This window comes from Cydia amplana, chromosome 25 (genome assembly GCF_948474715.1).
Source record: "Cydia amplana chromosome 25, ilCydAmpl1.1, whole genome shotgun sequence".
NCBI lineage: Eukaryota > Metazoa > Arthropoda > Insecta > Lepidoptera > Tortricidae > Cydia > Cydia amplana.
In genome coordinates this window covers 4,169,822-4,196,384 of record NC_086093.1, presented here as the reverse complement: position 1 = coordinate 4,196,384, position 26,563 = coordinate 4,169,822, and the positions used below count along the sequence as shown (strand labels likewise).

General features: G+C 37.2%; 3 protein-coding genes across 4 annotated transcripts in view; all 3 read left to right on the top strand.

Annotated features, from left to right (window-relative positions):
• Positions 1-9,385, top strand: part of LOC134659701 (unextended protein-like) — a 41,044-nt gene extending 31,659 nt beyond the window's left edge. The window contains exons 8-13 of one of the 2 annotated variants that reach the window (XM_063515390.1): positions 14-156; positions 1,508-1,634; positions 2,648-2,777; positions 4,212-4,308; positions 6,368-6,430; positions 9,263-9,385. In XM_063515390.1, coding sequence (XP_063371460.1) covers positions 14-156; positions 1,508-1,634; positions 2,648-2,777; positions 4,212-4,308; positions 6,368-6,430; positions 9,263-9,337 — 635 coding nt within the window. In that variant the 3' untranslated portion in view covers positions 9,338-9,385. Of the gene's footprint in view, positions 1-13; positions 157-1,507; positions 1,635-2,647; positions 2,778-4,211; positions 4,309-6,367; positions 6,431-7,493; positions 7,546-9,262 lie in introns of those variants that run through there. The other variant, XM_063515391.1, reaches the window with a different exon arrangement.
• The window catches only part of LOC134659712 (probable proline--tRNA ligase, mitochondrial), a 239,363-nt gene that overhangs the window by 3,942 nt on the left and 208,858 nt on the right, over positions 1-26,563 (top strand). The gene's annotated exons all lie outside the window — the stretch shown is intronic.
• LOC134659704 (RNA-binding protein Musashi homolog 2-like) overlaps positions 26,246-26,563 on the top strand; it is a 157,644-nt gene continuing 157,326 nt past the window's right edge. Inside the window, exon 1 of the mRNA XM_063515395.1 lies at positions 26,246-26,425. Coding sequence (XP_063371465.1) covers positions 26,358-26,425 — 68 coding nt within the window. The 5' untranslated portion in view covers positions 26,246-26,357. The remainder of the gene's footprint in view (positions 26,426-26,563) is intronic.

Below are 26,563 nucleotides of genomic sequence, written 5' to 3'. Positions count from 1 at the left end.
TTGATAATTTCAGGCGTGGATCCGTTCCGTCCAGAGATGATCTCGGAGACGGTGCTCCGGAGACTGCTGAAGCAGGACGTGGTGAAGCATATTAAGCTGCGAGGAGACGAGGATAGGAACGACCCGAAGGCCTACGTCTTCCAAGAGGGCAGACCGGTATGTCCATAGAATGTTCCTTTAACCTTTTCCACGCCGTGTCAAACACAAAAGCTGTCACTCAGACGCCACATCATTGAAGTTAGGGTTGCCAGATCGAAAGGCGCTATTATCGGGAAAAACTATTTTTTTTTCGGGATTTTGGGACTTAAGTCGGGAAAAAGAAATCATCGCACCATTACCGCAGTCTCTCGCCACGCGCGCCCCGCGCGATCACTCGACGACAGTTCGGAACTTGAAATTATTATTTTATAACGTGAAGCTGTTTTTCGGGACAATTTCCACTTCGTCGGGAATCGGGAACACATGCTGAAAATCGGGAGAATCCCGCCAAATCCCGACCATCTGGCAACCCTAATTGAAGTGTAAAAACTGTAGTTGAACTTTATGTATATGCACGTAGGTCGATGTTGCTCTGTGGTCTGTGACCGATTATCGGTCTTTGGCGTTGAACCTACGGTACGAATATATCGGTCATTGGCGTCCAAAAGGTTAAGGGGCCCACTGATTACCAGTCCGCCGGACGGTATCGGCCTGTCATTTGTTCGGAGCTGTCAACTTTTTGTTCTTACTGACAGGCCGATATCGTCCGGCGGACTGTTAATCAGTGGGCCCCTTTAAAGTAAACGTTAATGATCATTAGCAACATTGCAAGCAACGACAGGCGCTGGTGGCCTAGCGGTAAGAGCGTGCGACTTGCAATCCGGAGGTCGCGGGTTCGAACCCCGGCTTGTACCAACGACAGATATGACCGGGTGGCGGGTCATATCTGTCGTAATAGACGCGTTTTGTTAGAGAGTGAATCGTCTGTACCTAGTACCAGTGGGGAGACACTCCTGACTTCGGGCAAACTCGGCTCCGTTCGGCACACCATTGCTCCGAGCCACACAGATAAGATAGTGGCTTGAATTTTGACAACCCTATATAGCCGAAAGGGGTAGTGCCATAAGTTTTAAAGGGCATGATTCGTCCCTGAATCGCTGTCAAACTTCGGTTTTGTAGTAAGTGTCCTTTCTGAACGGTAGCAGGCGTGGCTCACTCCGCGATTTCGTCGCTTTGCAACAGGTAGCTAAAAGTACATTTTGGTGGCTAGCCATAAGCCGCGCGTGGCGCTGTCGCCACCTAGCGGCCATATCTGTGCTGATCGTAACAGACGCGTTTTGTTAGACAGTGAGTCTTCTGTACTTAGTACTATTATTTATTCTGTGACAGTAGTTGCCGCGCACCGGTACGGAGCGGACGGCTGCTCGCGCTTGCGCCACCTAGCGGTCATATCTGTCGTAATAGACGCGTCTTGTTAGAGAGTGAATCGTACCTGGTACTATTATTTATTCTGTGCCTCTGTTTCCAGGTGGACTACTTCGTATTAATCCTAGAAGGTCGCGTGGAGGTGACTGTGGGACGAGAAAACCTCGTGTTCGAAGCTGGACCCTTCACGTATTTCGGTATACAGGCGCTAACGCAGAACATCGGCGTCGGTGAGTCAAAATAAACTTTTTGCTCTTGTAAATAAGGTCTGTTTTGCAATGTGACGTTTGTCAAGAACCTAATAGGGTATTATACCGCATTTAATAGTAGTTTATCTACACATATGTGTCATTAGTGATTTAGTGCTCTATAATGCGTTCAGAAACCGCAGGAGATGACCAGCTTTATTACAACCAATTTTACTATGAGAACTTTTTATTTGTGGTAGTAGGTAAAATCTGTAATGTTATTATATTTTCCTCTTTCCCTTTAATCTCATTAAATAAATAAGCATAATATAGGTATGTATGAGTGTACAACTTAATGTTTAATTGCAGTATAGTATTTTGTTTTGTTTTGGTATTGTATTTTATTATTATATATACATATAATAAAATGAAATACTAATAATAATATAATAATGTAAAATTTTGCGACTTCGACTGTACCCGGATTAATAAATTTAGCTACAGCTCAGATCTTTTTGAAAAAAATACACAAAATAGTTCTTTACCTATAGATGACAGGAAAACCTATCAGAAATGTGCAGTCAAGCGTGAGTCGGACATAATGTACGGAACCCTTGGAACGCGAGTCCGACTCGCACTTGGCCGGTTTTTATTGAAGTGAAAATTTCTTTAGCGGCGCTGTGCACTTTTTGAGGTGGGGAAAAAATGTTAAACTCGAGACAGCGTAAGACGATCACGTGACCGTAAGACGGACACGTGACCTGATCGAAAAACTGTTACATGTAATGTCATTGAGTTTTTCTTTATTGATTTAAATGCCATCTAGTGAGTTTAGCTCTAACTGGTATTAATATAACTCGAGTACTAACAGTGATGTGCTTAGGGGTTTCAAGTAATTAACGCTAACGCTAGATGGCGTTAACCTCAATTATACATAGTGCATTTTGCACTAGTCATTGAGTTTTCACTTCTGCCGGCACTGCCTGAGTGCAACCCGTTGTTTTTTTTATTGACAGACGTATATTTTACCACTACTTTGTTTTATATCGTTTCAGCTGAGCCCCAATCCCCGTCGGCGCTGGGGTCCCTCCAGAACCTGAACATGGACAGCATGTTGCGGCACACTTTCGTTCCCGACTACTCGGTCCGAGCCATAGCCGATGTGTACTACCTAACGATTAAACGGTGAGTATAGTTTGTAGCTTTCTAATAGAGCCCGAAGGCTAATCCTATTGTCTATTGTTAAGTGAAACCGCTCGTGCCACGTGCCACAACCACCTGCATAAAAAATCGGTACTTCGGTTACTGAGTGCCGGCGAGTCGAACGCTACAGAACCAGTCTAAAATGTATCATCGAGATGCGTAACAAAGGCGCGTTATCGGAGAGCGCACCTACACTGGTTTTTTGAGCGTTGGACTAGTCCGCGCTCAGGTGCCAAATAGAATAATTAGGACCCTTTTTTGCAGGTAAGTAGCACGTGCGGTTTTACTGAACAATAGACAATAGGATAAGCCTTCGGGCTCTACTAGAAAGCTACAAACTATAATACTGCTTAATTATAATAGTTATTTGTTTTACAAGGGGGTAAAGTTGTTGTTTAACCGCTCGTGCAAATATTGATAGCCGAGCAAGCGAAAAATTCCAAAATTCAACCACGAGCGTAGCGAGTGGTTCGAAAAATGGAATCCTGAGCGTTGCGAGGTTTCAAAGCACGAGGGTTAAAGAAAATTTGCCCCCGAGTGAAACACAAAATTTTTCACCACACCAACCCGAAGCAAATAATGTAAAATATCAAACAAAATCAAACCAAATCAAATCCAAATGAATGTTATTAAATATTTATCATCCGAAATCATCATTTAAAAGTCAATTCTACCAGCAAACATAGGAAAACAACTCAAAATTTGCATTAGATTACTTTGCCTCACATGTGAATAAAATGCAACTTTGCTATCAGTTTTTGAAGTGCAATGTAAGCCTTTCCGAGCTGGTGTGGTGAAAACAATATTGTTTGCGTCCGTATGAAATACATTGTAGATGAAAAAAACAAAATAAATGTTTTAGTTTAAACTGAAGTATACAATGATGTATAGACGTAAAGACAAATGGCGTTATTCTTAAACTCATTGCAAGCCTGAATTAGCTATGAATCATTCTTCTTTATCTGTCATTTTGACTTATGTGTTTGTAAGAAAGGAATAAAACCCAATTTAACTAATTAAGTAAAGTTTTATGATATGAATGAGAGTGACCAAATCCTGCAGAATAATTTGATTTACACGAGCTTCTAATTCGTAGGCATTCTTAATAGTGATTTAGATTTTTTTATAGGAACTCGTGAAATTTCATTCGTTCAGCGACTGAATTGCTTAGAGGTTATTTTTTTTGTTTACATCATCTCATCTATAGCCTGACCAGTAATATATGATAATTGTCAAGAGGGCGCTGTTATTCTCATGTATAGGGTGACAATTCAGTGTAGTATGAAAAAATTAGTTCCAGTGAAATTCCGCAACATGGCGCACCCTCAATAGATCCTGGTTCACCTATACCTTAATTGAAAATCTGTAAACAGGTATTTTACATATATTTTAATCAATGTTTTATTACTTTTACAGTTCGATGTACCTGGCAGCGAAGCGCGCCACTCTGATGGAGAAGGGAGCGCTCACGAAGGGCAACACCAACGAACAAATCGAGCCAGAAGTTGACAAGGTATGCTTTGGCATTGTTTTGATATAGACATCGTTAAAACGACAAATTAGTAGTTTATGCAACAGTGATATAATAAGGGTTCTTAAAATTCAAGGGTCGAAGTTACAAAACGAGACGTAGTCGAGTTTTGTAAAAAAAGACCCGAGAATTTTAAGAACCAATTATGAGCTGTTGCATACATTACTTTTTCTATGACAGCTGCAGCCAAAAAAAAAAAAAAAAAGAAAAAAAAAAAGGGTTATTTAAAAAAAAAAATTGAGTTATTATTTAAAAAAAAAAAGAGTTATTATTGTAAATGAAAACATACCTCTTTCAATCAAGATGATCGGAACTTGTATCTTTAAAAAAAATAAAGCAGTTGTATTATACTCATAAGATGACTGCTAGCAGTCATCTTATGAGCCTATAGACAAATCATTCAAATGACATTGCTTTAGATATCACTGTCAGTCATTTAATTGACACATTTAAGTGCTGGAGTAGAAAAATAGACAAACAGCTGTAATTGGCTTTGCATTGTTACCTAAAATGCACAAAATGTACACGTGGCTAGCTGTGTCATAGCACAAAATTAAATATGGCCGTTCTGGTACCGTGCTGCAGGGATCGGATACCGGTATTTTTTGTATGGGAACGGAGACGGTATTTTTTCGTTCTTTGCTAATTACTTCATTTCTAATTGAGCAGTCTAATAATACGAAGTCGTAACCTAAAAACACAACTGAGTCCTACATTTCGAGTATAAAATAATTCGAAAAATTTGGTTATTTCTAAGTTTTTGCAAAAAACCGGTTCCGATCCCTGCCGTGTTGTGTGACGTGGCCGTGACGTGTGGCCAGCTGCCAACGCCAAGTGACAGCTGTCAGGGCTGTTGTAGATACGGCAATTGCCGCAATGTTGCAGTGTATTAATAGTTTAGTTTAATTTTTATGTTTTAGGTATAGTTATAGATCTAGTTATTAATTAGTTAATTAAAGCATAGCCGCCTCGTCGTCGAACGGCGTACGCCTGGGTCACAACGGAAGAACAGCGCTGGCTTTGCCAGCTACATGCTGAGTTGTGACCCTTTTATGGCATTTGCACTTTATGTTATATAATATATACATTGTATATGTGTCAACAAGTTTTTGTCATCTGTGTGTCATAAATAAAATGTATTCCTTCTTCATCACTTACCTCTATTCACTCATGTTTTCTTAAGATATACCAACAATTAAATTTTCACCTCAGCAGCTCGAACAAGGGTACTTTGATACTTAAAAACAGTGAGCAAAATCGCATTTTGCTCATTGAGTGAGCAAAATCACATTTTGCTCATTTTGTCTTACTCAGTGAGCAAAATGCGATTTTGCTCACTGTTTTTTAAGTAGCAAAGTACCCTTGTTCGAGCTGCTGAGGAGAAAAATACATTTTCGGGTTCTCTAATATGTTCTCACTGCTGAGGTGAAAAGTTTTGTGAACTACACGAGATCAAAGTTATTTACATCTCGTGCGCTTTTGAGTCCCTTACTACGCTCAAGATTCTAAATTAGATTCACTCGCTACGCTCGTGAATCTAGTATAGAATCTTTCGCTTGCACGGGACTCAAAATAAGCACTCGAAGAAATATCAAACTTTGATCTCTTGTTGTACAAATAACTATTCTTTCTTTCTTTCTTTCTTTCTTTCTTTCTTTAAATCTGTATAATGTTGGTACTCCTTAAAAATAAAAAATAAAATAAATAGTCAAATCTACAAAAAGGGGTCCCTTTGTTTCCCATAAAGTTTTAAGTCATAATGTATTGTTTGTCATATTATCGTTAGACATAAAACTGAAACCGTTAACTTTTCTGGATTTTCGTAAGGTTGTCCTATAGATAGGTAAGGTTTGTTTTATGGCAATCCTGAAAAGTGACGCGTTTCTGAAACAAATAAATGATGACTAACGAAAATGTGGGCAAACAATACATTATGACTTACAACTTTTTGGAATTTGACATAATTCATCCATTTTATTCTCGCATTTTTAGGCAAATTTAATAAAAATCGCTTAACATATGTATAATGTTGTTTTTGCAGTTACTTCGTGACGAGGGCAGAACCGAGTCTCTCAGGGAAACGGACGCGCCACCTCAACCTCAGGTACGACTACTGTATGCCTACCACATGATTGGCGCGACAATATCTCGCGGCGAGATAACTACCCGTCTTTTTCTAACTATGTTAATAAAAGAGGGACGGTTAGTCTATCTCGCCGCGAGACTGTCGAGCCAATCATATGCTATCCCAGCAGCATATCACATATATAAAAAAAATATCTGCACAGAATAAATAATAAGTAGTACTAAGTACAGAAGACTCACTCTCTAACAAAACGCGTCTGTTACGATCAGCACAGATATGGCCGCTAGGTGGCGACAGCGCCACGCGCGGCTTATGGCTTTCCCCAAAATTGTGGCCGAACGGATGTACTTTTAGCTACCTGTAGCAAAGCGACGAAATCGCGGTGTGAGCCACGCCTGGCGGCGGTAGCACGGTCGCGTTTTTATCGCTTGTCACCATTCCTGTTACGTTCTAACAAGTATGTAAGTGCGAAAGTGACAGGCGATAAAAATGGAACCATGCTGCGCCCGCTGATATACTTACGTACACATATGTGTGTCTACTAGGTTGATATCTGGGCGTTTTCTAAAATAAATATTGAAAACCAGATTCTCACAGATCCTGGTGTTTTTGGGTTCTTTCAACTCAGAATCACAAGCATATTCAATCCTAATGATAAAAAAAAAATTGTCCCAAAAATTTTTATGAAAATTGTACATTCTACTACGTCACGTCCATACAAATGAAAAATTATCTCATAATAAAACGTGACGTAATGGAATGGACATTATGGGACATCTTTTTGTAATGGAAGGATGGAGAATGCTGTCGATTCTGAGTAGAATGAGCCCAAGAATGTCCAGATTTGAAAGAATAAGGTTTTCGATATTTATTTTAGAAAACGCCCGTCTAACACATAAATATACAGTCAGCAGCAGAAGTTGCTAAGCGGGCGAAGTGTTCAAAATTACCTTGAAACGCTCTTACTCTCTTAACAATAAAGTCGCGTCAAGATCATTTTGAGCACCTGGCCCGCTTAGCAACTATTGCTGCTGACTGTACATATCGTTCTTAAATAAATGTATTTTTGTGCACGCTGCAGTCTTTGGAAGTGCCTAAGACAAGATATTAATGGACTTTGGTTTGTATAGAAATATATTTTTTTAGTTTGATTGAAATGTGACAAATGACACAGAATGAAGAGTAAAAATATACATAATAATATAATTGTCAAAGTGGGTGTCCATGTCCACAATCTCCTTTGAAATAAAAAGAAATGGGTTAACTTTGCCTTAAATAATATTTCCTCAGGTTCTATTATTCTTAATTCTATCTAGAATTAACTACGTAGGATTTGAATTTAATTTTAATACCATAACTATGATACTCACATTAATAAGTAAAGAAAATTTAAGCCCTTGAGGCGAAGTTAGGGTGATAATAGTTATTTACGATACAAGTGCGGAAAAGAGGAAATTCGAAACGAGTGGCGATAAATTAAAAAAAGCGGCCAAGTGCGAGTCGGACTCGCCCATGAAGGGTTCCGTATTTAGGCGATTTATGACGTATAAAAAAAAACTACTTACTAGATCTCGTTCAAACCAATTTTCGGTGGAAGTTTACATGGTAATGTACATCATATATTTTTTTTAGTATTATCATTCTCTTATTTTAGAAGTTATAGGGGGGGGGGGGGACACACATTTTACCACTTTGGAAGTGTCTCTCGCGCAAACTATTCAGTTTAGAAAAAAATGATATTAGAAACCTCAATATCATTTTTGAAGACCTATCCATAGATACCCCACACGTATGGGTTTGATGAAAATAAAAATTTTGAGTTTCAGTTCAAAGTATGGGGAACCCCAAAAATTTATTGTTTTTTTTCTATTTTTGTGTGAAAATCTTAATGCGGTTCACAGAATACATCTACTTACCAAGTTTCAACAGTATAGTTCTTATAGTTTCGGAGAAAAGTGGCTGTGACATACGGACGGACAGACAGACGGACAGACGGACAGACAGATAAGGGTTCCGTTTTTTGCCATTTGGCTACGGAACCCTAACAAGACCGAAGGGAGTGTTTTAAATTGACACGAGTTGCGAATTACCTATTCGCACGTGTATCGTACAACGTTTTACAGTACATAATTATGGCACTTTAAACTTTCGACATACGCACGGAAAGTGCTATTTCCCGCACTAGTTCTGGAAAGTAGAACCATATGTGTTGTAAAAGTATTTTTTTTTAACTTATATGCATCCGACTATAATACACATCGAAATTGCCTTGTACTCAAACTCATAAGTAGTACAAACTTTGCACGGATTGATCCGTGTGATGCCGGCTGTACACACTCGTCGGGAGAAAGATTTTTAAGCGACCTGATCCGATATTTATGATACAGTGATACAGTGATACAGTAATTTATTGGTAAAAGAAACATATACATTTACACGTCATTTCGTTACTTAATTACTATTTACAATTTACTTATTATAGGTATGTGTATACAATTTATAATATTAATATAACATAATATTAGGTACAGCACTGGGTCAATGATCTTATTGTATACTAGTAAATGCAGTACTAGTGCAGTGCTAGTAGTGTAGTATGCGGATATAGACTAACGATGTTTTTGCCGGCCATAAAGCATCACATATTTTTACCGAGGTAGTGTCGTCATATACTTAAGCCTCCAATGGAGCATCAGATATTTTTGCACGGCTGCCCACAGTCATATATTTTTGCTGGTGACTGTACACACTAATTCTCGGCCTGTCTCGGGGTGTCTCGACGAGTGTGTACAGCTGGCATATAATTGTTTCCGACGACAAATTTAATTTAAATGTACTATTAATTTTCAGGAGCCCTCGTTGGCTAGCCCCGCGACCTCCAACCAGAAGGAGAACCCAGAAGAGGAAGCTCTACTCAAGAAATAGACGTCGCGCCGACCTCAATGTAACAGGCAGATATACTAGCTCACATTTGAATACCTATAAAAATACAAGTTATACCTGACGCGTCGAATATTGATCAAATGATCACTATTACATTTGGTTGAAGAAAAATGGAAGAAATATGTTTGTATCGTATTTTTATTACTTAAAATGTTATGTAACACTTTAAACTCTCGCGTTTTGTATACATATTTAATTTACACACGCGGGTCTGCCGCGATATAATTTCATTGTCCTTAAATTCCGACGCTTCAGCTGAGTTGCCCTGTGGTCACGGAAAAATGAGATTATATCGCGGTAGATCCGTTTGTGTAATTAAATAAAATGTTATGTATAAAAAAAGTCAAAATAAATAATCGCGCTAAACTTCCAAAAAAATGTCTTCAAACATTTTACGTGATAGCTACTTCATTCATTCTTCATTTGACGCGACAGGTAGGTAAGATTTGATAGTAAATTTGTTTATTTTTAACGCATTCACTGCCAGGGGGCGTGGCCTAGGAACATACTTGTATGACGGTGGACGCACATGTGCGTCGGGGGCAGTGAATGTGTTAACACGATGTTTTGACACAGTTTTCGCTGGTCATAGTCTCAGAGGGCGTACCGCGAAATACGTTCGACGTGTTGCCTCCCTGTCACACTTGCGTACGAATTTACAAGTGCGACAGACAGGCATTACTTCGAACGTGGTTCGCGGTAGGCCCTCAAACAATTATCTCAGCACATTGAGATATAAAATTATATAAATTTGAGCTAATTTTCTGCGGTTTCAGTCTAGCCAACCATTTTAATCACAAGAAAAGAATGTAAATAAAACCAGGGTTAACTACATTTTTTATTTTATGGGTGCCGTATATTGTTTGCCAGACTAAAAATTGAGGTCGTCGTAAATGCTTCATGACTGGCAACCCTTTCATTGCGTCAAATTAAGAAAATACTAACACTGCTCTCACTCTGGGTTCACATACACGAGTAATGGCCTCTACACACTCACCGATAATTGCATGCGATATGCGTTGCATTCCGGCAATAGGCTACATTCCTACTAGTCAAATCAGGTTCTTTTTTAGAACTGTCAAAACGATTTGCTAATATGGAATTTACATGAAAACGAATGTAGTGACGTCACGGTAAACTCACCTACTTTTTATATTTCAATCCGATTTATTAAATACAAATTGTGTTTAAAAATGGCTGCTGTCTATGTTTTTCTAATAATTATCTGGTGCTTTATTTCGTGCACGGTTTGAAATAATTTATTTTAAGTACAGGAAACATCCCTATTGATTGGCCGAATGAATGTTGCAGTTGTGTCGGCAATTATCTAAAATCGCATGCGATTGGTTGCAGGGTCTGTAGAGGCCTTAATAAGGGGTAATCGACAAATGTAGAATGTAGTCTTTATAGTATCGATTTAATAGCATTTGAAATTTAACAAAATAGTTTTTAGGTTAGAATTATTTTAACTGTACTTACTTTTTTAATATGGCAACACTTCGCAACACTTTTTAAATTTGGTTGGTGCAATTTTCGTTTAGAAATAAACTAACCTAACCTAATAAATTGCTAAACCAATACAGTATTTAATGATCGTATGAATTTTGCTTGTTTTGAATTAAATATTTATTGAATATCATGAATGAACATTTAATTTAAATGTCGTTGAATTGTTATATTGTATCATCAATACATTCAAATTTTATACATATTTCAACTTTATAATAATAAAATTCTTTATTTCAGGCCAGTTTGCCCATAGATTTTAGTTACATATTTACAGACTTACATTACTAGTGTTAGTAGATCTTAACCTAGGTCTCACAGTTTCAAAAAAAAAAAAAAATCATCATTTGGGGTCTTGGTACACAGGACGATGAGCAGACGCCCAGTGACTATAAAACGGACAGTCCCATCTCTCAGCTATATCTACCAGCAAGCTGTTGGTGCTACCCCGCAGGCGATCTACTTGCGATTATATCTACTTGCGTAGTTTTTGAAAATATTATAGGACGTGAATGATTTTTGCATTGAAATATGAATAGTACAAATGGAAATTATGTTTTGATAATTATGTTGAAGCTATACAAATTAATAAATCACGAAATATCTGACACTAATTCCTAAGTTTTTTTAATATGTTCGCGTATTTTTTTAGGCACCATGTCGATTAACCTTTTCGACGCCGTGTCAAATACAAAAGCTGTCACGCTGACGCCACGTCACCGGAGTGTCAAAACTGAAATTGAACTTTATGCATATGCACGTAGGTCTATGTTGCTCTGTGGTCTGTGACCGATTGATCGGTCCTTGGCGTTGAACCTACGGTGCGGATATATCGGTCATTGGCGTCCAAAAGGTTAAAAAAAATAGCTAAGCGCCAAGCGCTAATATGGTTTGAAATGTTTTAAAATAAGTAAACCCAACAAATCTTATGAAACTGCCTTTTAATTTAAGTAACAATTTTACATACTGCTTGACATAGAATAGATATTTTATAAAATGTTACTTTGCTTTTATGGGAACATAAACTTTTTTGAGACCATCTAAAGTATGGACGCTACGTTGACCCATCCTATCTCTATAGTACGTGCGTAATTGTGACGTTATCTATGAAAAGGGACCTTATTGTCGATGGCGCTTACGCCATTATTAACGATGCTCCGATATAAATACAATGCCGCGCGACGCTGTGCGGCGTAAGCGACAATAAGGTCCCTTTTCATAGATAATGCCCCAATTATATTGCTGTACCGGTCATAATGCCGCCGGTCAATGCCACTGAGCAAGGGGGACAGCAATATAAATATGCGCGAGCGATAGAGATCGGAAATGGCGGGTCTATGTACGGAATTCTTCGTGCTTAGTCACAGAATAAATAATAGTACTAAGTACAGAAGACTCACTCTCTAACAAAACGCGTCTGTTACGATCAGCACAGATATGGCCGCTAGGTGGCGACAGCGCCACGCGCGGCTTATGGCTTTCCCCAAAACTGGGGCCGAACGGATGTACTTTTAGCTACCTGTAGCAAAGCGACGAAATCGCGGAGTGAGCCACGCCTGGCTTAGTGTATAGGGTTTTTCCTATGTTTTATTTAAAAGTTAGGACATACATTCATAATATCTTATTTTGTTCTCATCTTATGTTTTGTTGTTATCTTATGTTTCATATAATTAAAAAAAAGCAATGTGCCTTTGCCATCCTTTAAATAACAAAAAAGCTCAGACGAGTTTGTGTTCCTATAATTAATAAATACTATATTAATAATATACGTAGAAGAATCGTAAGTGGGTGCATGTTTTTTTATTTATTAGATTTTTACATTCAACAAATATTTTGAAAGGGTCCAATAATTTTTTTAAATATACATATTGTATATGGGAAGAATAACATAAGTCCCTTTTGAAATATTGTTTTATTTATAGTTCTAACTTCCATAATAGTGCCTTTATTGAAGAAACTTGAAAGATATATTTAAATGGATTTTGAAGCGAAAACTACATTTTTTATTGTAAGTTTTTGGATAGAATGTATCGTTAAAATTATGAAAAGTACTTACACTAAAATAAATGAAACTGTAATGGTGTATGGAAATTTAGTTCATGAAGGTAAGTAATGATGACAGTACTTTTTTGTACTTTACAAAAAAATGTGGCCATTTTTCTAAAGTCTTGAAACGAAATTTCCATATATTAATAATTGTATGTAGACGTGTGAACCGCAATTAAAATTATCCATAAGTAAGGTGCTGAAATGTTAAATATATAAATATATCAGTTTTTGAAACTTGAATTTGTTGTTGTTATTGTCCTAATGTGCCCCAATAAAAGTACTGTAGTATTATGTATTTTTTCTACTCCCGTACATTTATTTGTCATTTAAAGGGTTATGCACACACCTTTAAACCACTATCTTATAAATAGTTGTCAAGTCTTTAGTCTATTCCCCAAAAAAAACTTGTGCATACACGCAGTCTCTTTTTGGCACTTTTACGATACTTCGTTTAATCACCACATAAAAAATATTGAATGAAATACATTGTTGCCTACCTAATTTTAATTGTCATCTCTGACAGATAAGTGAACCATATACATGTTTTTTTAATTTCATTCTTTTCCCGCCCGTACCCTCCATTCTTTGCTACTTTAATTTACAATTTTATATCAAAGTAAGTGCTTGGTCGTAGAAAAAGTATTGTATGCAACGTTGTTTAAGGGCCTACTGCAGCCGCGTCTGGCGCTTCGTAAACCACGCCCGCTAGTTCTTCCCTCCCCGCTAACACGCACACATGGAAACGCTTCGCGCCGCACGTGAAGTTTGTGTGACCTTTTAGCACCATCTAACGTTACAGAAGTTAACTACCATTATACGTGGTCGCTGCGGTCGGCCAGAAACTTAAATTCGGAAAAAAATTAAACAGATGGCGTTGTTACTTGTTCATAATAGCAAACAATAAAATAATTAATTCATAAACCTGCATATTTATTGTTATTTTGGAAGATGTTAACATCATAGAAGCAGCAGCGTATATAGCATATAAGTTAAGAGTATTGATAATAAGAAAATAGCACAAGAACAGAAAAGAGATTATTTTTGATAAAATATGATGAAAACAGATTTACTTGATTACGCTCACCTGACTTTGCGGTCACTAAATGCAAATTTCAACCTTATTGTTATGGGGTTACAATAACCCTGGGGTTGCAGGCGTCCATGGTCGTTATTATTATAAATGCTTTGGTTGAAATGCTTTTTAACCCTCGAATTTTTCATAGGTACAGTCACCTGCAATAATATGTTACTCTTCGCCGCCCGAAAAATATGTGACACGCTCTTATGGCTCTACAAATAAGATCTAACATGATCTACCGCAAAACGGCCTTCGGTGTGTAACATATTATTGCAGCTGACTGTACTCGTATTCATTGTTGTATAGGTAGGTATTAATATCTTTTATCCGATCGATTTGCATTTATTTGAAATAAATCACAGTGTTTAGTAATTATATGTTTTATTGAATAAGAGATTATTTAGGTATGTAAGGAATACAGGGTGCCTTTTTGAAACACTCATTTTTAGGGTTCCGTAGCCAAATGGCAAAAAACGGAACCCTTATAGATTCGTCATGTCTGTCTGTCTGTCTGTCCGTCTGTCCGTCCGTATGTCACAGTCACTTTTTTCCGAAACTATAAGAACTATACTGTTGAAACTTGGTAAGTAGATGTATTCTGTGAACCGCATTATATTTTCACACAAAAATAGAAAAAAAAAATTTTTTTTGGGGGATTCCCATACTTAGAACAACTGAAACACAAAAAATTTTTTTTCATCAAACCCATACGTGTGGGGTATCTATGGATAGGTCTTCAAAAATGATATTGAGGTTTCTAACATCATTTTTTTCTAAACTGAATAGTTTGCGCGAGAGACACTTCCAAAGTGGTAAAATGTGTGTGTCCCCCCCCCTGTAACTTCTAAAATAAGAGAATGATAAAACTAAAAAAAATATATGATGTACATTACCATGCAAACTTCCACCGAAAATTGGTTTGAACAAGATCTAGTAAGTAGTTTTTTTTTAATACGTCATAAATCCCCTAAATACGGAACCCTTCATGGGCGAGTCCGACTCGTACTTGGCCGCTTTTTCTGGATAATTTTGAATTTCAATTGTCAGGGGTGCCTACATTATTTTTTAATACATTTTACAACGACAACAAACAAAAGTTCAAATTCGCCGTATTTTTATTACCCGGGTCAGGTTTATTATAAGGATGTGTGTTTCTTCATGTTTTATGTGTCTTTTTGTACAATAAAGTGTTTTACTGCTACTAATATATCATATTAACGATTAACTAAAAAGGTATTTACATCTAATTTAACTGGTAAATTATTAAAGTCCGCTAAAATTAATATATATTCAAAAAAATATTTGTTAATATGTCCCAAAATCATGGCTCATTTTTTACCTGACTTACCAAACATATCGCAACGAAGGCAAGGGTACAACGCGGCATCGTGAACCTAATAACGTAACGTTTCAGTTACTTTTTTAGTCGCCGACCATTTTATCCGGGGTAGGAAAAGAGGTATTAGATCTATCCTGGGTCTAATATGTTATAAAAACATAGTTTTTTGAAAAATGTTCGTAGGTAGTACACAAAATTTACATTTTCTTTTAAATGTGATTTGGGTCATCGTTCTCCCTGGTGACTTTTCTGGTGACCCAAGAGACATCAATTTTATTATGACAGGAGACTTTTTTCTATGCACTTTGATTTTTTTGATGCGCTAATTTTGTAATCTAAAATAACTTTAAACTGCTGATATACTTATATCACTTTGCTGATGAGTGGAAGTGGAATTTAAACTTAATTTATTGTTCTCTCCCTTGACATTTTGGCATACATTTGACATGCTGCAGTGCACTCCTAACGTTAATAAAGACATAATTTTTAGAAAAAGCTTTAGGAAAACTCACTCTTGAGCTTAAAACGATTAAGTCCTTATCATATTATGTTAGATTTTTAGTACAGACCCCAAATCAGAGAAAATGTGTCTTAGCCAACTAAATTTGTCTCTGGGAAAAGTAGGTACGATATCCCTAAAAATTGTACGTACATTTCGCATTTTTCTGAAGGAACGGAATTCATAAATTGGGTTATTATTATTTTTTCAGATTATTTGATTGCATTGACATATCACCAAGATAGATAGAACATTTAAGTTACCAGAAGAAATGCATTTGTGTTCTTTTATACAGTGTGGAAAAAGTAGGTTCGATTCCCGGGCGCGACTAAGCGAATTTAAAAAAAAAAACAACGTGTTGCATTCCGGGAGTGCCGACAGAAGTGAAAACTCAATGACTAGTCCAAAATGTCTGCAGCACTATGTATAATTGACCCATCCTCCTTTCTATTGAAAACTTTTGGTTCCGAAATTGCTGGTCAGTGAGCTTGTTTAAAATTCGAAATTCAAATTTATAGCATTAATTGTTTAAAATTCGAATAGAAATTGTAAAGTTACCTTGCAGACCTCGCGTCTAAATATATTTGGTCATGATATTTTGAGTTTTATTCACCAGTACTAGAGTTCACTTTTATTAGCGATTTCATCAAGATGTAGCTTTATTGAATTATATTTGAGTGATATAAAGTTATAATACTGTGAGATCCTCGTATTTCAGCCCGTACAAGATTATAACCTTTTTCATGTAATGTCATTGAGTTTTTCTTTATTGATTTAAATGCCATCTAAACCTTACGGTCACATGATCGCCTTACGCTGTCTCGAGTTTATCATTTTTTCCCCACCTCATAAAGTGCCTAGCGCCGCTAAAGAAGTTTTACTTCAAAAATCTTTGAATGCAGTTGTTTCTTTAAAAAACAATAATGTTTCATTTAAGTAAAATGAGCAAACTTAATGTTTTAAGGCACTTTCCCTCCAGGGCCCATAATTTTTTTCCACCCGGTAGTAGACAACTATTTTTTTCGACTAAATGAAGTTTTATTAGATAAATCGTTGATCACATGGTTCGTTTCACACATCACATCAAATCGTTTGTCATCACAATCAAAATTTGTCAAAAGTAATGAAATTTATGCCAAAAAAACATAAATAAAACATATAAATTCAACACATTTTTTTAATAAAAATCTTTCTCGATGATATAAAAAAGAACATCGACAAATTATTTTCAAAGAATTAATATCAAAACAGATGTCATAATTAGGATTGGCTACTTTAAGAAAGGGACAGAGAGATTTAATCCTCTCGCTCTGCACGTTTTTCTCATTCCTCCTTGTCAAGCCAAAATAAACTATAAAATGATAGTAACACAGTACATTGTAATATTCACTTTTTCCACGGTATCATGTCATTGTAAATTACTTATGTGAAATTGTAGTGGCGTGCGACTTTCAAACCGGAGGTCACGGGTTCGAACCCCGGCCCGTGCAAGTGAGTGTTTGTAAGTAGAGACCTTTTTTAGTGGTACTTAAATATAATAACTTTTCGTATTATTGAAATAAAATATTTTATTCAAACATACTTAATAATATAATAATTAAAACGAATAATATCAATTAGTTTTTAATATTTATTCAATTATTTTAAATTATTTGAGCATGAAACATACTAGATTTATTTTTATCATTACAATAGAAAAAAAGCAAAAAATATATTCTTATAGATATTTTATTTTCAAACAAAAATAAAGCAAAAAGTTACGGTTAGATTCTGATGGCTAAATACCAAACAGCTACCGATACATTTCAATATCTGTCGAAATTTCCTAACCCGTTGTAACTGACAAAGAGTATAGATTTCGACGTAGCATGACGTAGCTAAGCAAACACGCACACATGCGTAACGTATAGGCCTGTAAGAAGGCACCATCATAGGTTTACCTCCGATTCCGTTACTACTCAATGGAGTTACGACTCAACGTTTATTGGATATTAAAATTTTACGTAATTTGGAGCGCTGCGCGAAGTGACATAGATCTTACCTCTTTGAGGCACGACGGCCATCTAACATTACTGGCATAAAGGATGCATTTATGACTTTGACGCATGACAGAAAGAGAAACCGAACTGCGTAAAATGGGCGTTTTCTGTTGAATTCATAAAATCAAAAATCGATAATAAATCCATCGGTAAAGGATAATAAGTTAATATTTAGTTCTTTGAAAGTTAACACGAGATGAAAACCTTTGCTGTAAGGTGGATTGTGCTGGATATGGATGTGTTTTCTAGTTACACGAAGCTAAAACCGAAAAATGAACACGTAAGTTTGGATTTATTTTCTATCGAGAAAATTTTAAGCATTCGTGTTTCGACTACTACGGAATGTCTTATCATATAGTCAAGAAACATATATCCGAAAATCACTACTGTTTGTTTCCGGGGCTAGCCACTGCCACGTTTCTAAGATCCTGTTATTTTTCGATGCACGGCCTTAACTGAGTCAAAAAAATACTCGCGGCGTCTTTATTAACAATTTTCTGCTTCGCCTCAAATTGTTACTCACGCCACTCGCCTTTTTTGACCTCTAGGGATATGAGAGGTTGCATAAAATACTATTTTTTTTTTAAATATATTTAAAATATGTAATTTTGTAAAATTTTACTGGTCATCTATGTACAACCGGAATAACTCTATGTTAGCGCCTCCATGGTGCTACCTTCATGCGGTGCTGGCCGCTGATCGCCGTACTAATTTTGAATTGAATTTTCTTGACATTGATTTATGATTTTGTTCTTTCTGGATGAGATTATTGATTTTTTTACACAGAAGAAGAAATGTTATTTATTTTACAAAACCTATGAATATTAGAATAAATGTGATATATTAAAATGATTGTATGTTCTTAAACACTCTATGTACAAGTCCAACAAGATATTGTAGCAATTGATTAAGGGCGCCACTGAGCTTCAACAACGGGAAAGGTGAAACTAAATAAAAAGCATGTAAAATTTACGGATGTTCCTACCCTTCAGCAACCGTATTGACATCATATTTTTAGGTTACTACTTTAGTAGTATCCGTTATTAACTACCTACAAACTAGGGCTCATTTAGACGGCGCGCGAACTCGTACCTGTACGATTTTAGTTACATTGCGGACCATTGAGGTTACAACAATTCAGCCGACCCACCAAATGACCCAATGTAATGAAACTCGCCTACGAAATAACTCGCGTTTTGGTAAGAAAACTGATATATGGAGTTACCACTCTTTCTTTACTTATATTTCTTTATGGTGAGCACAGAGCGGACAACCGTGCGTGCCTGGGATCGCGATTATCATTGTTATTGAACTTAGTTAAAAAAAAACCGGCCAAGTACGAGTCGGACTCGCGCACGGAGGGTTCCGCACCATCAACAAAAAATAGAGCAAAAAAATCGTGTTTGTTGTATGGAAGCCCTCCTTAAATATTTATTTTATTTTATTTTTAGCATTTGTTGTTATAGCGGCCACAGAGATACGTCATTTGTGAAAATTTCAACTGTCTAGCTATTGCGGTTCATGAGATACAGCCTGGTGACGGACGGACGGACAGCGAAGTATTAGTAATAGGGTCCCGTTTTTTACCCTTTGGGTACGAAACCCAAAAAAGTAATCGATGAGTTTGATCAAAAATAAAATTACCTTTTAAGCACTTTTAAAAGTAATGTTAATAGTTTTTGTGCAAAACTAATTACAATTTTTTTATGATTAGAACCATGTACTTACGCGATTTATTTTCTATCGAGCGAAAGTGGTTTAATCAGGTATCGAATCGATGAAATTACTAGAGAAAGGCCTCAAGTTTTCTTGTTATATTTTTGGCAACCGTATAATGATCTAAAAACCGCTACGATTTTTAAAAACTCTGCTGGCTGATCCCACGGCAACTTAAATGTTGTCAATTACAATTAAGGATGACTCACCTTATACCGGGCCGTGTCCGGGCCGGAGCGTCCGGAGCTCCGTTTTCTATGGAAAGCATCACGTGATCACCTGTCATATCATATGTCATAGAACTCATAGAAAAGTAAGCGTCGGAAGCTCTGTACCGGACACGGCCCGGTCGGCCCGGTCTAATGTGAGTCATCCTTTACAATTTTAGTCACCTATCTATAGATATGTAGGTATAGGATGAGGATTGTTTTTCAAATCCTAAACAATCCTTCAGCAGTCAGTCGGGTAGCAAGTGTCAAGCTCGCATACAATAGAAAATAAATACGGTACTCGTAGAACTATGCAATAATTATTCAAACAATAGTGTACCGTTGGCTTGGTATGACAGTTGACGCGGGTAAAGGTCATTGTCCTTGAAAACAATGCATTTTTCATAAAAACAATGCATTTATAAACAAAGAGAAATTTTGGAAATGATCAGCACTGTGGAGGTGAGTAATTACATTAAATACATACTGTTTTTAGGGTTCCGTAGCCAAATGGCAAAAAACGGAACCCTTATGGATTCGTCATGTCTGTCTATCGGTCTGTCCGTCCGTTTGTCACAGCCACTTTTTTCCGAAACTATAAGAACTATGTTGTTGAAACTTGGTAAGTAGATGTATAATGTGAACCGCATTAAGATTTTCACACAAAAATAGAAAAAAAAATAATACATTTTGGGGGCTTCCCCATACTTAGAACTGAGACTCAAAAAAATTTTTTTCATCAAACCCATACGTGTGGGGTATCTATAGATAGGTCTTCAAAAATGATATTGAGGTTTCTAATATATTTTTTTTTCTAAACTGAATAGTTTGCGCGAGAGACACTTCCAAAGTGGTAAACTTCCTGTAACTTCTAAAATAAGAGAATGATAAAACTAAAAAAAATGGGAACACCCAAATATTCCGAAATATGTTTTTCCGACTTTCATAACCTCGATTTTCATAATCCCGATGTCCGAAATATCGAAATTACGACTTTGAAAACCACGAAAGAAGAAAATCACGACTGTGTTATTTCCGAATACTTAAAATCCGATTTTCGTATGGACGAAAGCTTAAAGTTCCGATTTAGAAAAAATCCGAAAATATTTTTTCCGAATTCGTCTATTCCGAAAAATCATTGACCGATCGGAAATAAAGTAATTCGGTATTCAGAAATTAGATCTTTTGTAAACTCGGAATAATGAAGTTCGTGATTTTCAAAATAAGACTTAAACGCACTTTTTTAAGTCTAACTAACCAAAATCCGAATCGGAGCACCCCACTATCCACGTGGTCTTGTCTGTCCTACCCCTAGAGTGTATGTAAAAAGCCGGAGGCGCGGAGGGGAAGCAGCCCTCGCCCGCCGTAGTAAAGCGCCTGCGCTTTGCTACGCAAGGGCGAAGAGGCTGCTATGCCCGTAGCGCGCCGGAGCAGATGCTCCGTAGATGCCCGTAGCGCCCAACAAAAAAACTGTTGCCAGAAAAGTGGCTTAAGTTAGGTTAGAACTGCAACCCCACGAAAACAAACTGTTGCCAGAAAAGTGGGTTAGGTTAGGTTAGAACTGCGACCCCACGAAAACAAACTGTTGCCTGAAAGATGGGTTAGGTTAGAACTGCGACCCCCCAGAAAACGAACTGTTGCCAGAAAAGTGGGTTAGGTTAGGTTAGAACTGCGACCTCACGAAAACAAACTGTTGCCAGAAAAGTGGGTTAGGTTAGGTTAAAACTGCGTCCCCCAAGAAAACGAACTGTTGTCTGAAAAGTGGGTTAGGTTAGGTTAGAACTGCAACCCCCAAGAAATCGAACTGTTGCCAGAAAAGTGGGTTAGGTTAGGTTAGAACTGCGACCCCACGAAAACAAACTGTTGCCTGAAAGGTGGGTTAGGTTAGGTTTTTCCGACTTTCATAACCTCGATTTTCATAATCCCGATGTCCGAAATATCGAAATTACGACTTTGAAAACCACGAAAGAAGAAAATCACGACTGTGTTATTTCCGAATACTTAAAATCCGATTTTCGTATGGACGAAAGCTTAAAGTTCCGATTTAGAAAAAATCCGAAAATATTTTTTCCGAATTCGTCTATTCCGAAAAATCATTGACCGATCGGAAATAAAGTAATTCGGTATTCAGAAATTAGATCTTTTGTAAACTCGGAATAATGAAGTTCGTGATTTTCAAAATAAGACTTAAACGCACTTTTTTAAGTCTAACTAACCAAAATCCGAATCGGAGCACCCCACTATCCACGTGGTCTTGTCTGTCCTACCCCTAGAGTGTATGTAAAAAGCCGGAGGCGCGGAGGGGAAGCAGCCCTCGCCCGCCGTAGTAAAGCGCCTGCGCTTTGCTACGCAAGGGCGAAGAGGCTGCTATGCCCGTAGCGCGCCGGAGCAGATGCTCCGTAGATGCCCGTAGCGCCCAACAAAAAAACTGTTGCCAGAAAAGTGGCTTAAGTTAGGTTAGAACTGCAACCCCACGAAAACAAACTGTTGCCAGAAAAGTGGGTTAGGTTAGGTTAGAACTGCGACCCCACGAAAACAAACTGTTGCCTGAAAGATGGGTTAGGTTAGAACTGCGACCCCCCAGAAAACGAACTGTTGCCAGAAAAGTGGGTTAGGTTAGGTTAGAACTGCGACCTCACGAAAACAAACTGTTGCCAGAAAAGTGGGTTAGGTTAGGTTAAAACTGCGTCCCCCAAGAAAACGAACTGTTGTCTGAAAAGTGGGTTAGGTTAGGTTAGAACTGCAACCCCCAAGAAATCGAACTGTTGCCAGAAAAGTGGGTTAGGTTAGGTTAGAACTGCGACCCCACGAAAACAAACTGTTGCCTGAAAGGTGGGTTAGGTTAGGTTAGAACTGCGACCCTCAAGAAAATGAACTGTTGCCAGAAAAGTGGGTTAGGTTAGGTTAGAACTGCGACCCCACGAAAACAAACTGTTGGTCGCCGAAGGCGACCAGCAAGCTGAAGCTGCGGAGGCGAGCATTTATTGTGCCTGCGCTTTGATACGCAAGGGCGAAGGGGCTGCTTTGCCCGTAGCGCCGGAGCAGATGCGGAGCACGAATCGATAAATTCGGAATTTAAAAAACCGGGACAAAACAGCGCATTGCATCACCTTGCCAGCATTAAAAAAAAGCCCCGCAACAGGCAGAAATTTGAATCATACGATCTTACCCGGTGTCCGATCTTAGTCGAACTCACCTTATGTAGGTACGGGTTAAATCTTGCAAGCTAAATTTGACCCACTTCCCGACTTCCAATGAAACTGAAAATTTGCATACATATAATTTGCATAAGTCGGGTGATAATGCAATATTATGGGACCATCGAGCTGATCTGATGATGGAGACAGGAGGTGGCCATAGGAACTCTGTGATAAAACAACGTCAACCTAATTATGTTAGGGGTTTTTAGAATTGTCTCGATTAGTATTAGTTGCCTGTGGAAAGAAAAGTACAGTTACCGATAAAAGCTTGTACCAACATTTTTTTTTTGCCAAAAACGTATTACTTCAAAACTGTAAATCTCTTATAACATAACAATGCGGCCCCTAGATAAGTAATGGAATATTAAAACTGTCAGGTAATTACGCCTTCTTGTTAATCACTACACTCGTCTTTTAAACTGAGTGCATATCATAAATATTTAATTAAGTTTTCAACGATCTGAGCAGCAACTATTATTAAATCTAAGAGCGGAACGATTAGAAAATTACCCGTATATATTTATTAGTAAATATAATAGTAATATAGTAGTAATAGTAATAGTAAATTAAACACGTAAAAGTAAGAGTTTAGTTTAAGCACGTGTAAAAAACTGTCATAAATGATATTAAAATTGTCGTTTTTGACAATTAAGAGACAATGATGAGATTTTTGATTATTATCAGAGGAGCAAAAAACAAAAACCATACAATTGTTCAAAAGCTCATAACTCTTATAATAATCAAACAATCTAAAAAAACCAAACGAAGGGCATATAACTATGTTTAATATACCTATAGTAAAAAATAAAATATAATAAAGTTTAATTTGTACGGGACCCTCGGTGGGCGAGTCCGACACGCACACGACACGGACGGACGGACATGGTGAATCTATAAGAGTACTTAGTTGACAACGGAACCCTAAAAATGGTAGATTCCCACAGACATATTTTTTCTAACACAACTTTTCTTTCTCTACAAAAAATATTATTCCATTATACAACACCAATGCTTTATAATAAATAAAAATGGCCGGGTAGAGCCTAAAGGACTGTTCATAACATGTAGATTGTAGAGCCGCGAGCGTGCGCGATAGAGCACGGCGCAGACAGGGCGATGAACCTGGAAGAGATTTGGCGATAAGCCCGGCTTTCCTTGTCGTGAATTAGTTTTAACATATTACGTACGGCTTTACCTATGTGTATTTTGTGAAGTGGTGATGTCATTATCGTTAGCTATAGTTCGTTTTTTTTTAGCATTAGAAAGAACTTGCAAGAAGGTAAGCGATATTGACATGTCTTTTAATTGAAAAACGCTTTTTAAAATCAAAAACGATTACTTATGAAAGCAGAAGAATATAAATGATCGTATTAGATTCATAATTGTTACATATTTGCCGTAACTTATTTTTAAATTGTGTTTTTCAATTAAAAGACACATCAAGATTGTTTACCTTATTTCTAATGCTAAAAAAACGAACTATAGGTCATTTCAGTTTTGCGAAAAAAATACGTGTTGAAGTAATGTATTGAAAAGATGGCCATTATTTTAAGTGAATGATTTATTTATTTAACAAAAACAGGACAGGTAACATTGCAATAATTAACAGAATAAATTGAATTTGTTGCAGAAAAATTGTATTTCTTAATGTTTCAGATTTCAGGTAGGTACTATCTACCATTTTAAATTTTGTTCGATAGAAAAATATACACAATTTCTTTATTTTTGTAAAACATAATAAAGCTACCATAACTTCTGTCAAGTGTGCTATTAAAAATTAATTAATAAGTTATAGAGCGTTAAAATGTAGGTACATATGTTCAAATATTAAGGTTATTACATTATTTAGTAATTTAATAAATTGACATATTTATATCATGTCAATTTATTAAATTTATAGACTGTTTCGGCTAAAGGTTGTGCCAAAGATTATTAGGTAGTACAGAGTACATATTTACAAAAAGATTTTTTTACACCAATAAATAAAGATATTTTTTTAAATTTCAACATGGTCTAAATCAAAATGAGTAGGTATTCTCATATTTAATTCGTGATAGAATCATCATCTTCCTCGCGTTGTCCCGGCATTTTGCCACGGCTCATGGGAGCCTGGGGTCCGCTTGGCAACTAATCCCAGTAATTGGCGTGGGCACTAGTTTTTACGAAAGCGACTGCCATCTGACCTTCCAACCCAGAGGGTAAACTAGGCCAGTTTAGGGATTAGTCCGGTTTCCTCACGATGTTTTCCTTCACCGAAAAGCGACTGGTAAATATCAAATGATATTTCGTACATAAGTTCCGAAAAACTCATTGGTACGAGCCGGGGTTCGAACCCGCGACCTCCGGATTGCAAGTCGCACGCTCTTACCGCTAGGCCACCAGCGCTTCACTCGTGATAGAATATTATAAAATATTATACGAAAATCATTTATTTAATTTTTTTTATAAATACCTACAAAATATGCAGAGTGCTTCCTGTAACAGGAGCAATAAATTAAACTGTAGGCTGTACTCCTCAAACTGACCAACATTTGTTCAGCAACTTTGGAAAATAACTCAGGTTTTGATTTTTATTACACTTTAAAGTTTATTCTAAGACGCAATGTATTGCAAATTTTGTTATGTTTAAAGCGTGACAAGCAACGTCAAACACACTGATGGCAGCGTACATTGAAGGCAATATTTATTTTGTATGAAAAAGAGGAAGTCTAAAGGATTCATAATTTTTAAAAGTTGCTGAACAAATGTTGGTCAGTTTGAGGAGTACAGCCTACAGTTTAATTTATTGCTCCTGTTACAGGTAGCACCCTGTATATATCAAGTTAATTACTCCAAATTTAAATGACCCCCCGTGGATGAAGAATTGACGATTCGACGAAGCTAACATTCTAACTCAAAAATTAATTTTACTTTAGAGTCTGTGCGGAAAGATAATTTATTTTTATTTTTTTATACCCTATATATTGTAGATTTATAGATCGTAATGTATTGTATGTTTATTGCGAAAAGAAAATAAAAAAACAGTTACCATGATTTCATCACTCAAATATTAACTGTCAAACTTTGCCATAAAACTGTCACAAACCTAGCCTTGTAGTTCGTACAGCTGTCAAAATCACCACCGAAGCATTCCAGCCGCGAAGAGGTTAAAGGCAATTAAAGCCGGGACCGAAGCCCTACGAGGGGCTGCGTTGCCCACTACGCACCCCACGGCATCCGCCTCCCTCTAATATACAAGGATGGATAAAGAGAGTCGATTACGGAATCGTGACGTCACGTCGGGGGGGCACGCCAGACGCCAGTGTTCGGCCGGACGCAAACCGAGGCGGACGCACGCCATGTTTAAGCGGTGAACAAAACATTGACAATGTTGTTCGAGAGCCCCAACGCTAAGTTGTACCCGGCCTTCAACATACCGCCGCCCGTAAGATTAAGGTGAGAATACAAGAGTGACAGTGAGAACAGTGCGTCGGTCCGCAACGCTCCGGCGGACAGCAAAACGTCGATACGAACAAATCGCGACTCCATGCCGTTTGTCTGCCGGTATTCCTATACCGTTCAGCTTCCTTAAAC